Source organism: Coccinella septempunctata, chromosome 4 (assembly GCF_907165205.1).
Source record: "Coccinella septempunctata chromosome 4, icCocSept1.1, whole genome shotgun sequence".
In the NCBI taxonomy this organism is placed as follows: Eukaryota; Metazoa; Arthropoda; class Insecta; order Coleoptera; family Coccinellidae; genus Coccinella; species Coccinella septempunctata.
The window spans coordinates 9,876,326-9,889,368 of NC_058192.1; the positions used below are offsets into that span (position 1 = coordinate 9,876,326).

A 13,043-nucleotide genomic window follows, 5' to 3' on the forward strand; every position below is an offset into this window, starting at 1 on the left:
GCTAGTTATTCTGAAGGTAATTTCGTTTTTTCAGGGGTCGCACAGCTCATTATGAAAACTTAAAATGGCTATACCTTTTCATCAGAGTATAGGAAAAAAGTTTTATTTTTAACCTCAAGAATCCTCTGTTAAATAATTTGTGCAGGTCAATGATTCACCCTGTATTATCTTCTAAAAATTCAAGAAAACTCATTCACGAAAAGTCATGTCATAAATCGATATCTCATATATTCTAGACGAAATGTTCGTGAATATATTTAAGCTAGAACCATTTTTACCAAATTTGTTTGAACCTACCCCTGGACCTCGTCCCTTTCCCCGTCCCCTCCGAGATTCTCCTCTGAGGAATCCGCCTTCTCCGTAAAGATTCTAAAACAAAATAAAAACAAAAATAAATAAAACAAAAAATAAAAGGGGAAAACAAACTCGGAAAAAAAGATTCAAAAAACTCATCTCGAAAGAAAGAAAATAAAAACGCATGCAATCACTACTTCAAGAAGTAAATAATTCGAAAGATATATTACTTATATGAAAAAGGGGAAGAAATATTGATGTAGCCTGAAAATGAGGAAATGTTTCACATATTCGAAATGTATGTGCGACGCCTAATCCATCCAAAGATAGGAGGGATGGGTAAATAACTGGAGCAGCTTTTATTACAATAATCTCCGTACGAAAAAAATCAGGTCTTATGAGACACCCAAATCTCCTAATATCAGCATCGTATAACGTTCGTTGGTTGCCATATTGGGTGTTAGCGAGCTAAGACCGAATGGCAGTCTGTCTGCTCGTATATCCGGTATCCAATACCAGGTGTGCTTTCCTCAGGGCTGTCCAAACAAACTCTATTAAAACCAACATGCTGCCAACTACCGACTAAATAATCATAGCTATAAACTCCACTTCAACTCCCGGCGACCTATTTCTTGTATTTATTCTGCTTGTATTGTATGAAGCATGGAAATTAGGTATTTCCTGGCTATATTATAAGGTTCTGTGTCATAGGAACCGTGTATGATAACCGAAGATTTTTATCATATAGGTGGTACCTATGAACAGATGTTGTGAATAAAAGAGGAAGAATTATGGTCTGAAGTGTTCATCATAGAAGGTTTGGCATCTATTTTCTCTTTTTTGTATATTCAAATTGAAAATTTCGGCGGAAATAGTAAAAAAATTTACCTGGAATTTCAAGACCTGAGGAAACACAATGAAAGTTACTATTAAGTGTGAAATATTTCTCCAAGGAGTCATTGGAGTCTGCAAAACTCCATTTCATTTCAGGTGCCATCTTTAGGGGGCTGAATCTGAGTAGGGACTGATCAAAAAATTTATATCGAAGACCCATATTCATTCATAACATATCTCAGATTTTAAAAGCTACTGTCAAAATATTCTTCGGATTTTTAATTGAAATGAAAAGCCTGTCTCTGTATGCTTATAATTTACAATATTCTGGAACATTTCGTAACATTTATAGAGTTCAATTTTCGGAATTGCATACCCTTAAAATCACTAGAATTCCAGGGAGTAGAATTTAAAAATTTTCATTATCTGTCATTCCCTGTAAGGCAGCGAATTTCATCTCTCACATTTTGATATTTTTATACCTCTTCGAAATTCTCGGCTAACCTCGTCAGGAATAAGTGGATTTTATCAGCCCAAGACCCCCTGGGAAATCAGTACCTACTTTACAGTCTTCAATTACATCGTGTTTAGGTGCCTGTTAACTTTTATAACCTGTTAATTTTCGCCTGGAGATTGATGGGCTGAGAGGAGTCGACACAATGTCTTGTAAAAATACAATCGATAAAAAATGATTGGATTACGTTCGACATCTGAAATTCAATCACAAACTCCACCTTTCAGTTCATTTTTCATCACTTTTTAAGGTCTTATGGAAGGTATGCTAAGGAATGGCTAATTTCTCCACATAATTATTCTTGTGAATTTGTTTTTAAATTTTCTCACTGCTTTTAGTACATTTATACAGGATGTAAATGAATGGTCATTTCTTTAGGTGCATGACTCCTTTTAGAAAGAGTCATCATGTTAGGCAGGGGCTGCACAAAAAAAAATTATATGAAAGGTCCAACTATTTTTTGACAACATCTAAAATTTGTTTTATTTATCAAACCCTTCAATTCTTTTCCTCACCTTTGATAAGGTGGAAAACTGGCCGTAAAACCAATAACTTTTCCTGAAAAAAAAACAATATCCAGAGGATGCAGCTACAATTTCTTTATTCTTTATATACGTGTATACAGGAAAATAAATAAAATATACCACGTACGCTGGCTACAGTAGTGGGTGGAGGGGTGAGAAACACGAATGTTCCTCTCATGCAACCCAGCTGTCGGCCGTATATGGACCACGTGTTTTCCTTCATGCTTGTTCCAAGTTCTATAAATCATGCCCCAACTAAGGCCGCTTTTAATTAAAACTGAGCCCAGTCATCAATACAATATAAGAGAACTATCACGATACACTTGCGTGACTAATTTCTGTAACATCCAGCTCATTTTTTTTCGTTTTTTTTTTTTAATCAATACATATTTGGCAGAGCATTCCATAAAAGCTCTCCCAACGGATGAAAATTGCATCCTTTTGGTTATATGGGTTAGTAGTGCAGCCTAACTGGATAATAAGGAAGTATTTAATTTTACAACGAACGTTTCTACGAATCGCGATTGGTTTAAACTGAAAGGCACATTGTTGAAATAATGTGTATCAGATACTGTCCTGATTTAAGTTTAAATACCTGTCTGGAGGAGAACCTGTCTTCTCCAAAAAATGAAAGATGGGTGTCCAAATAAAAGATTAATTACATATGTATTTGCAAAATTTTCAGAAAAGTCCAACTTTACTAAAATCAGAATGTTTTGATGAAAATAGACATAAATAGACAAAATAGTATGCTTTTTCGATGGAATTCAGTTGAAAGCCCTAGTTGTGAATGCGGGAAACCATAAATCGTCTGGTTAATCCCATTTATAAATTTCAGGATGGTTTTAGGGCTATGCAGTTTCCGAATCTTCTTTGAATTGGGTTGTGAATTCGAGGTCAATCTGACATAGTGAATGTAATTTTGTTATTTCACATTTTTCTGCTCTTTTTTATTTCAGATTAAATTTTCTGGTAACTTCGAGAAGACTCTCTGGATTTTCTTTTTCTTCGAGGAGAGGATCAGTTTTAACAGTTGGAGATGCCCTTTAATATGAAATATATCAGCTCATTTTGTAAACAGTTTCATTTCTTACAATCCTGAGTGGAGAAAGAAAAGGCTTTTTTACTGACGTCTTTCCCTAAAGTTTTGAATAATACACCATATTGTATGTAACGATAACCTCTGCTAAAAGTGTAAATAAAGGATTTAACATCAGCCAAAGTAGCGGCTGGTGATTAAAAAAAACCTATATACCTGCTTTCTTCTATGGAATCAAAATTAATGACTTAAAAATGAATAACAAAAATGGGTATTTAAAATTTAAAGCGTTTTGTTTCTATTGCACAAATTGGCAACATCGACTGAAATATGCGTTGATAATAAAGGACAACATATACACTATCATGATGAGATAGACAAAGATGGTCGTTTATGAAGTCTGCGACGAACGAGGAAGGTCGTAAAATTTTATGGGATTTTTATGGCAGGTTATGATGGCTGTGAATCAACAGCTGTCATTTTTTAAACAAGCCATTGTTCTTTTTATTTTCTAGTAGTCGCTGTTGCCAAATCGTAAACTAGAAACGAAGTGATTTAAATTTTAAAACCTCATATTTGTAGAATGATTTTGAATAGTTTCCACGGTGCATTCACGGTGCAAATTCATGAATGAAACTCATAATTAGTCAGCTTAATCTTGCATATGCTGTGATAACACAAATTGAGGAGAATTCCCCATTAGTCGTAGAACTAGTCATGAACGAGCGTGGGAAATCCCAGAAAAGTCGAAAGATCTAAACATAAATGTAGACCGGTTGCGGGATCATTGTCCACTCATCATTAGAGTGTAGTGTTTAAATATTTCAAGGGAGGATAGGGCTTTAAGCGAAACCGTGATATTTCGAGGTGTACTGTATAGTCCATTTCAAACCTGTATATAAAGGGTGTAACTTCCTTTTATGGAAGATCTTGAAAATATTGAAGCTTTTCTGAAATTTTCAGATTCCCATCTTCAAATTATTCAAAAGCGTGAAACAATCATAACAGTAGACCGCCCCACTAAATGAGTCGTTAGCGAATTCTCGCTCGGAGTTAATAAATACAGGTTCGGGGGATTATTGAAATTAATAAGCCCCTATAGCCTGCTCACGGCGTTAAACGGCAAATTACACCTCGCTTCCGACATGGGGCAGAAGATCGCACCGGGTCTAGAATCTTGGGGAAAAGCTCTGGGGCGGTTGACAGTGATCCATTAGGAGGTGTCGTGCGAAGAGGGGCTCGTGAGTGAGCTGGGATCGGCGGGTTATCCTAGGTAAAGGTCCGACATCGGGGAGGGTTTGGGACGACGCGCGGTCAGCGTAGACGATGGCCTGCTGCCGCCCCCGGGTTGCAGGCTAGACGTGGCCCAGACTTAGGGTCCAGAAGGTTGCCGCAAGGGGTTACTTCGAGGGGGTGGAAGTTCTTTCTTGCGGAAATGGGGTAAATTAGAGCATCTGTGGTTACGCAGGTAGATAAAAATGAGATGAAAGTTTCATCATCAGCATCCAACGCAAGAGTTATTCACGCCGAAATGAAAGACAGACAAAAATCCTTCAGCATGGTCATACATCGAATTGCACACTTTGAAAACGATAGGAAACTCGATCATTATTGCCATTTAAGATTGCTGGGAGGGTTGCCACCAAGCTTAAGGGTGGAAGGGTAGAATTTGAATGCCCTCCGAATGAAAATTGACCTGTTGACCAAATTTATCTACTTGGGGCCAAAGGCAAATAGATTCGTATAATCCACAATGAAATTATTTCATAAGGTGTTTGGAAAAATACGAGTACTTTATTCAACATTATTGAAAATGGCAATTTATCAATTTTTATTCATTACTCGAAATCTAGAAATGATAGGCCGGTTCTATTTTCAGATCTGGAATACTGAGGAAAAAAGAGCTAGAAAATGTGTCAACCGTTTTGTTCTAGCTGCTATACTTTTCAAGATCCCCTCAGTAGACAACGAATTTTACCCACCCTGTCTATAGCAGCTAGAAGAAAACGGATGACAAAATTCCAAAGCACTTTTTCAAAGAAACAAGGAATGGTGAAAACCGTAGTCTCCTACGATTCCTCGTTTTTGAGTTATTACCAAAAACTCAAGATTTTGACGATTTTTAAAAGTTCTCATAACTTCTTTGTCTTTGAAGTAATAGATCTGAAACTTGAACCTTCTCCAGGCACATTTTTACATAGAATCCACCGACGAGCACGAAATATTTTTTTCCAAATCATTAGGCGAAATTCCGTTTTTTTTTAAATGCAAACTTTTATTGAATTTGATATGTTTGAATTGGAAAAAAATCTTGTCTCAGTAGATTCTACATATAAAAGTGCCTGAGAAGATCTGAGAAGATTCATGTCTCAAATCTGTAACTTCAAAGACAAAAAATTTATGAGAACTTTTCGAAATTGTCAAACTCTCAATTTTTGTTTATAACTCAAAATCTAGAAATGGTAGGCCGGTTCTGTTTTCAGATTTGGATTAGTCAGGAAAAAAGAGCTGAAAATGTGTCATCCGTTTTTATCTAGCTGCTATGGTTTTCGAGATCCCCTCAGTAAAAAGTGAATTTTGCCCACCCTGTACATTGCAGCCATTTTGTGGGTCATTTTGGAAACGAAACAGCAGCTCTGGATGTAGGTCGGCAAAACCGAATTATAAAAAAACTCTCGGACGGGTTTCAGGGAGATAACATATAAGATCAAATAGAAAACCATATCGCTTCAACCCTTAGTGTTACAACCCTAATATTTTAAATTGGGAAGATGGGGTAAGTGGTACCTCATTTGAAAGGCCTTTCCATTTTTCCATTTTGAGTCCAACATATTTGATATCTTTCATTTAATCCATTCGTTTTTGAGACACTCAAATTTAAATTCTGTTCAGAATTGAAGGTGCTGTGTGAATCAATCAAATTTCCATTAATTTTCTATGGTTTCGACGATAATTATTAATTACCATACTACAGCAAATATCAAAATATAACTATTATATTTGTTTTTTTCATTAACAATTAAGGCAAAAATAATTCATTTATTGGAAGAAAGAATTGAAATAGTCCCTTTATTTTCCAAAAACTATCAGTTATAGGGAACCCTACAGGATTTATCATACGAATTGCAGAATAAATGGGTTAATATTCAATTGCTTCACAAAACATGTTCAAAGAAATGACCAATTCTGCACAAGATTTGAATTTATATCTCAAAAACGAATGGATTGAATGAAAAGAATCCAATATTCCGAATTTAGGTCTTTTAAATGAGGTACCACTTACTCCATATTATCCTCCGAGCTCCACGATCCATATCCAACAAATCATACCAATGTCAAGGCTATAAAATCCCAATTAGACGACCCTGAACAAACCGAAGCGAATAAGAATTCGATTTTTTACAACATAACTCAGTCCCCTCTCATTTAATGAAATAAAACGCTTCTTACTTGATATACATGAGAAAGAGCCGATGTTTAAAATGCGTGAAATAAATTTTATTATCATGCGAATACCTTTCGCCCCTCGCTGAAACCTTCACGAGGCACACACAGTCTTCGGGACCTGGTGGTGAACGATGTAAAAATAGACCGGTGAAGATTACAAGTAGTTGGGCCGAAAATAAAATGTGTGCACGGTGGAATGCGACTAACCCAAATATAGAGCGGAAAGATGCGTCTGCTGATGTGTTTGCGACCCCCCATGGACGCTTCTACAGGCTGGACAGAAATAGATACCTGACGCACGTTGTATCATCTACAGGAGCGATTCTTGTACTTCGGGATACTCCTGAATTTATATCAAAGTCAGGAGTCTCCCTCAACCTCACTTGGAGAGAATATATTCGAATGAATTCAAGAAAATAAATCTATAGAGAATTTCTTAATTGATGCAGAAGATTTTAAAGGTTCGCCTACTAACGGTCTTTGTGTCTTTCACGTAATTTTTGTTGAAGCCTTTTTCCCTTCAATAGGGAATTCTCCTTAATTTGGTTTATCACTGCATATGCAAGTTTAAACTGAATAATTATGAGTTTCATTCATGATTTTTTCAAATTCACCGTGGAAACTATTCAAAATCATCCTTCAAATATGGGGTTTTAAAATTTAAATCGCTTTGTGCGAAGTTTACGATTTGGCAACAGCGCATAGAAGACAATGAAAAGAACAATGTCCCATCAGCTTGTTTATAAAATAACAGCTGTTGATCTACAGACGCGTACTTACTGGCGAGCTTCAACTGCAACCGGCCATAAAAAAATCCCATAAAATTTTACGACCTTCCTCGTTCGTCGCAAACTTCATAGACAGCCATCTTTGTCTATAATCAAGATAATGCATTTGTTGTCCATTATTATCAAGGCATATTTCAGTCGATGTTGCCAGCTTGTGCAATTCTCACAAAACGCTTTAAACTTTAAATACCCATTTTTTTTTCATTTTTAAGTGCTTAAAATAATTTTTTTTGGAAACGGTTGAAATGGTTATTTCAAAATGTGATGTTTCAAAGATATTTCATAAAAAATACATCATTTTCGTCAGAAGGAGTATTCCCTTTTACCAACAATTAAAATTCCAGTGAAATAATAATCCGCTTCCTCTGATTTCTAGAGTTTTTCATAAGGGCATAAAAGAAATTGCACAACCTAAAAGAAGTTATTAGAATTAAGGTTATCACTTATAGGTGAATACTTAATAGCTTCAATAAAACTCAAATTATGAAGGTTTTTCACTATTATACAGGGACTATGAGAATGAGGACGACAAAATTTAGGTGATTGTTATAGAAAAAATAATGACTGTTTGCTATACAGGGTGAGTCTTTAACTGGTACAAATATTTTTACAGTAGATTCCTGAGGTCAAAAAAAAACCTTTTTTTCCTTTACCATTTTTTCCGAATCGGCTCGGTTTAAAAGATACAGGCTGTTGAAAAACCATAAAAAAAATTATTTTTAGTTCAATCTCACAAACGGTTTTGTCGAATGAGATCAATGTCGGAATATAGTTTTTCATTTATTTGATGAATCTTTTTCGAACACAAGATATCACTCACGTCTTCCAGTTTTCTAATTGTGACCATTACGTACCATAAAAATACCAAAAATTCAAAGAACCCAACTCTTGAAACTAATTTGGACGCTAACTAATGAATATTTGAACGTTTTGTAAAATAAAAGTATTCTTCATATTTTCTCGTATAATGTGCTGTTTTCGAGATATTTGAAGTTAAAAAATATCTGTGTTATTCGGAAAATTATGGGTAATTTGGCTGATTGCGACTCTGTTTAAAAGATCCACAGATGTGTAGTGTCACAGATTTAGCTAGCTATTCTGAAGGTTATTTTGTTTTTCCAGGGGTGGCACAGCTCATTATGAAAGCTTAAAACGGCTATATCTTTTTATCAGGGTCGAATCGGAAGAAATGGTATGAGAAAAAAGTGTTTCTTTTTAACTCGAGAATGTACTGTTAAAATATTTGTAAGAGTCAAAGACCCACATTTTATAGGCCCAAAAGAAATTTCATTTTTGAAAAAAATAATTTCATATGACCATATTCAAATTAGTTTCTGTATCATAATACATAGTAACGTTCACATCATGATGTAAACACTTTAAATCTTCTTCAGTGTCTGGAAAAAGATATTTGCGAAGGCATCGAAATGCATAAAGAGAATCGAACCCCTCCCGAACGAAAGAAACGAGAACATCGTGCAAAACATCGGGGATTGTAACCAAATCAAACATTATGGCACAATCCGCACTCGAGGACCCTCCGAGGCAGCTCTCTCAGAGGTATCTTCGATTCCCGTTTAACCTTCCTTCGCCGAAGGGGTTATGAACGTTTAAGTAAGACCCGGGCGACAACGGAGCGGTTAATTGGCTGAATTGAGAGGGGTCAAAATCACGAGAGTGTCAATTCGGGACATGGGGGACCTACCCTAACCCGCTACCTCTTCGACTGAGCCGCCCACACTCTCCAGTGCGCTTCTTGGCACGCGACCATCACAGGTGGCATTGCATCGCTCCCCTACTTTTCAATAACATCGCATAATACATGCCGCCACACTCTGTGGACGATTGTTCCTTTTTTATGGTCAAGGTGAACGCCTCCCGCTGGCCTCTAGTGGGATGCCGAAGCAGGGGTGATTAACCCTAATTTGGGATCTCGAAGCCACCTCAAAATTTGGGGTAGCACAGATTAGCATCAATATTATATCTTTACTATTATACAGGCTGAGTCTTTGACTCGTACAAATGCAGTAGATACTTGAAGTAAAAACAGACACTTTTTTCCTATACCATTTTTTCCCATTCGGCCCTGATAAAAAGATATAGCCATTTTAAATTCTCCTAATGAGTTGTGCCTCTGCTGGAAAAATAAAATTTCCTTCAGAATATCTAGCTAAATCTGTGACACTCCACATCTGTGGATCTTTTAAACACAGTTGTATTCAAAGTTCAACTGACATACAAATTTCACAGATACTTCTTAATTTTTGAACATCAAATTACTCTAAAATGGCACAATATACGAGAAAATATGAAGAATACTTTTATTTTACAAAAAGTCCATCCACTAGATAGAGTCCAACTTAGTTTCAAGAATTGGGTTCTTTAAATTTTTGGTATTTTTATGGTACCTAATGGTCACAATGAGAAAACTGGAAAACGTGGGGGATATCATGTGTTCGAAAAAGATGATTCATCAAATAAATGAAATGAATATTCCGAAATTCATTTCATTGGATAAAACCGTTTGTGAGATTCAACTGAAAAAAATTATTTTTGATGGTTTTTCAACAGCCTGTATCTCTTAAACCGAGCCGATTTGGAAAAAATGGTGAAGAAAAAAAGTGTTTATTTTGACCTCAAGAATCTACTGTTAAAATATTTGTACGATCCAAAGACAAAGACCTGCACATACTTCATTTCACACTCAAATTGCAGAATGGGGTAAATTGTTGAGCTACGTATCGTGAGTGGGATAGTTCAAGCACTTCAAAAATAGAAAATCAGCAGGTATATTTACAACAAATTGATCCACTGAATTTATTCCAAGTTAGGGACTCGCACTTTAAATCAGAGAAAAAAGGAACAAAATGATTGCAAGATTCCATTTTCTACTAGGTCAAACATTTTTTCTCCCAATGAAATGAGAAGAAAAACGTATTTCTTGTACCTATTTATTTTCACACACTCTTCGATTAATACCTAATAACAATCACAACAGCGATTTAGCTAAGTTTCCGTTATTTTCCAAAATCAATTTCCCTTTCAACTATTCATTCCCATACTTTACATATCTGAGTCCACTTCGTAAATTAAACTTTTTCGGTCATACTGATAACCTTAAGGATAAGGGGAACTAATTTGATAACTCACGTTCCAAGAACCTTCGAAAGGTACCTATCGCCTTATATTAAATTTTAAAAAGTTACAATTGTAATTTAGATAAGTCCCTAATATGTTGGATTTTATGGCCTAATTGTAATTCAACCTTGACCATTTCTTCAGCGTATATCGGACGCTCGCAGTAAGTTGGCAAGCGGAGCCATATCAAAAATAGAATTATTAATTTGAATAATTCATGTTACATTTTCGGCAGGTACAAAATATTCGTGTATGGACCTGGAATTTTACCAAATGAATGTGAGCATTCATGATTCGAGACAAGGTCTCCTTGATGAAGATCTCAAATATTGTAAAATGCGCTTTCACCATGAAATAAATATATGGCGGATACGCCATCTCCTTCACAAAGGATTAGTTGAATGAAAAAGTGGACAAATATTCCTTAATTTTGAGTTATGAAGAAAAATCGAGAAATTGCCATTTTCAATAATGCTGCATTACTCCCTTGCTTGAACTCGTACTCGAAAATCAGTCGGTGATAACTCATGGTAAGATATCAATAAATAAAAAAAATCAAGTGTTGTTGAATCATCACTTTCTGTGCATACTTTTTCACGATCACATCAAAGCATCTCCAGACAATCAATATCAATAAACGGTCAAATGAACGACTGCGAAAATAAATATCTGTCAGTACATTTGATATGTCCCATCTCAGACGAACGCCTGGAGTTATCGAGATAAATCACGCTCTATATCAAAGCCCGTCAGAGTGCCTGATCGCTATGTCATTATCAGAGATTGCAGTAGCACAAACACAACAATCGCACCGTTTAAAGTAGCCGTGGCTGGTTTAATTTAGGAAATAGATTGTTAAATCTAACAGAGTTGAACTTGCATCCGACCGAGTACTTCCTCTGGAAAAGTATTCTCATCAAATAAATTATATAATACGTCCTAAATGCAAAAATTGCTACTCGTCAGCTGTGGTGCATCGGCCGGGTTCTAATCATCGATCTTTCTCGAAGTTCAGGGGCAGCAAAGAGGGCGTAAAGCTTTTTTATAATGTACCTACAGAATCGAGGAGTTCTTTTATGGAAATACATTGGGTCGAGCATCTTGGGAATGTGTAATTGTACAGGTGACCACTAAGAGCTCGAAAATTGATGAAAAACTTGTACAAAATAGTCCATTAATTGGATGATTTTTGAGGAATGAGAAAAATGCCATAGGAAAGAAAGATTCATGAAATTGAGACGTCCCTTTTACTCTAAAGAGACGTGTAGCATAGTGATAAACGGCTCAGAGGAGCGATATTAGTTTCACAAATGTTTTGTACCTAATTTCAACGTTTTGTGGGTTTCTCTGATGAAAGTTTCTACTTTGAAAAGTGGCGGATGCGCTGGATGCACTGTAAGTTCTGTAAGTAGCTATTCGTGTACGTACACGGCTTTCTTGATTCCATACCCGACAATAATCCAGTATTGTGCATCCACAGCATCCTCGTGGCTTTTTAGTGCTTTAGATAGTGCTTGTTCATGGATTTGCCAAGCTAAACCACAGCCCTTCTGTCAACTTTGAACTTTTATAGTTCTTCAGCATCTTCAGTGTAGAAGCGTCCTGAAATCTTTCTCTCCAGCTGCAAGTCTTTCAGGGAACAGGCATTTTACAGCATTGCTTTATGAAATCTTTAAATGGTATTACTGTGTAGCAGGAGAGCCCCTTTTCCAACCACAGAAAGTTGAAATAAGATAATGTTACAGGCAATCATTGAGTAAGTTCAATTTCACATCTCGCCCTCGAGTAAAAATAATTTCCCAGCATTTTCCGGAAGCACGGACTACCTATACCCTTGAAGCCACCACATCAACATTCGTTCCATATACGTAAAATAAAATTCAACGCGAGCTACAAACGTGGAAATAAAGATCGGGTCCGTATGGGGCCCTAGGTATGAATTCACCAATTTAAAAAATGCTGGAACATAAATTAGCCACGCAGGGCGGAAATGTGACGCAGGTCCTCTCTCTCCCTCTGGTGTGTCTTTTCCTTTTCTAACTCGCGGTGCTACCAGGGTAGCTACGAGGGTAGACGATGGCAACTAGGCTACGCTTTACTTTCATGCATGTGTGTATGTTTGTTACGAATACTCTGAAACAGGCGGATGGGAACGCATATGCTGAAAGTGGTTTCCGGTCACCTTAGAGGATGCTTGCTCGTTTCCTATTACATACTTCGAATAGAAGCGCGATATATCATATAACACTTATTTGAACATTTCAATCGATGAATCTTCGAGAAAAATTCGAATTCAGTCGAATAACTTATGAATTTAATGCAGCACATTTGGATCTGTAGGCCAATATTGTCTCTCAAGAAATGTTATGTACCATCAACGATGTGAATCCATTTTTCATTAATTCTTCTCTCACCAACTATAGTCCATATAATCCTATAGATTCCTGTACAAAGCAAAAATGCAG

The 13,043-nt window shown here is 36.3% G+C and overlaps 1 protein-coding gene across 5 annotated transcripts in view; it reads right to left on the reverse strand.

Annotated features, from left to right (window-relative positions):
• Positions 1-13,043, reverse strand: part of LOC123310831 (DNA N6-methyl adenine demethylase) — a 54,283-nt gene that overhangs the window by 15,417 nt on the left and 25,823 nt on the right. For 4 of the 5 annotated variants that reach the window (XM_044894503.1, XM_044894506.1, XM_044894504.1 and 1 more), the window contains one exon: positions 298-369. The exons of the other annotated variant lie outside the window; for it this stretch is intronic. In XM_044894503.1, coding sequence (XP_044750438.1) covers positions 298-369 — 72 coding nt within the window. The remainder of the gene's footprint in view (positions 1-297; positions 370-13,043) is intronic. 5 annotated transcript variants of the gene reach the window in all.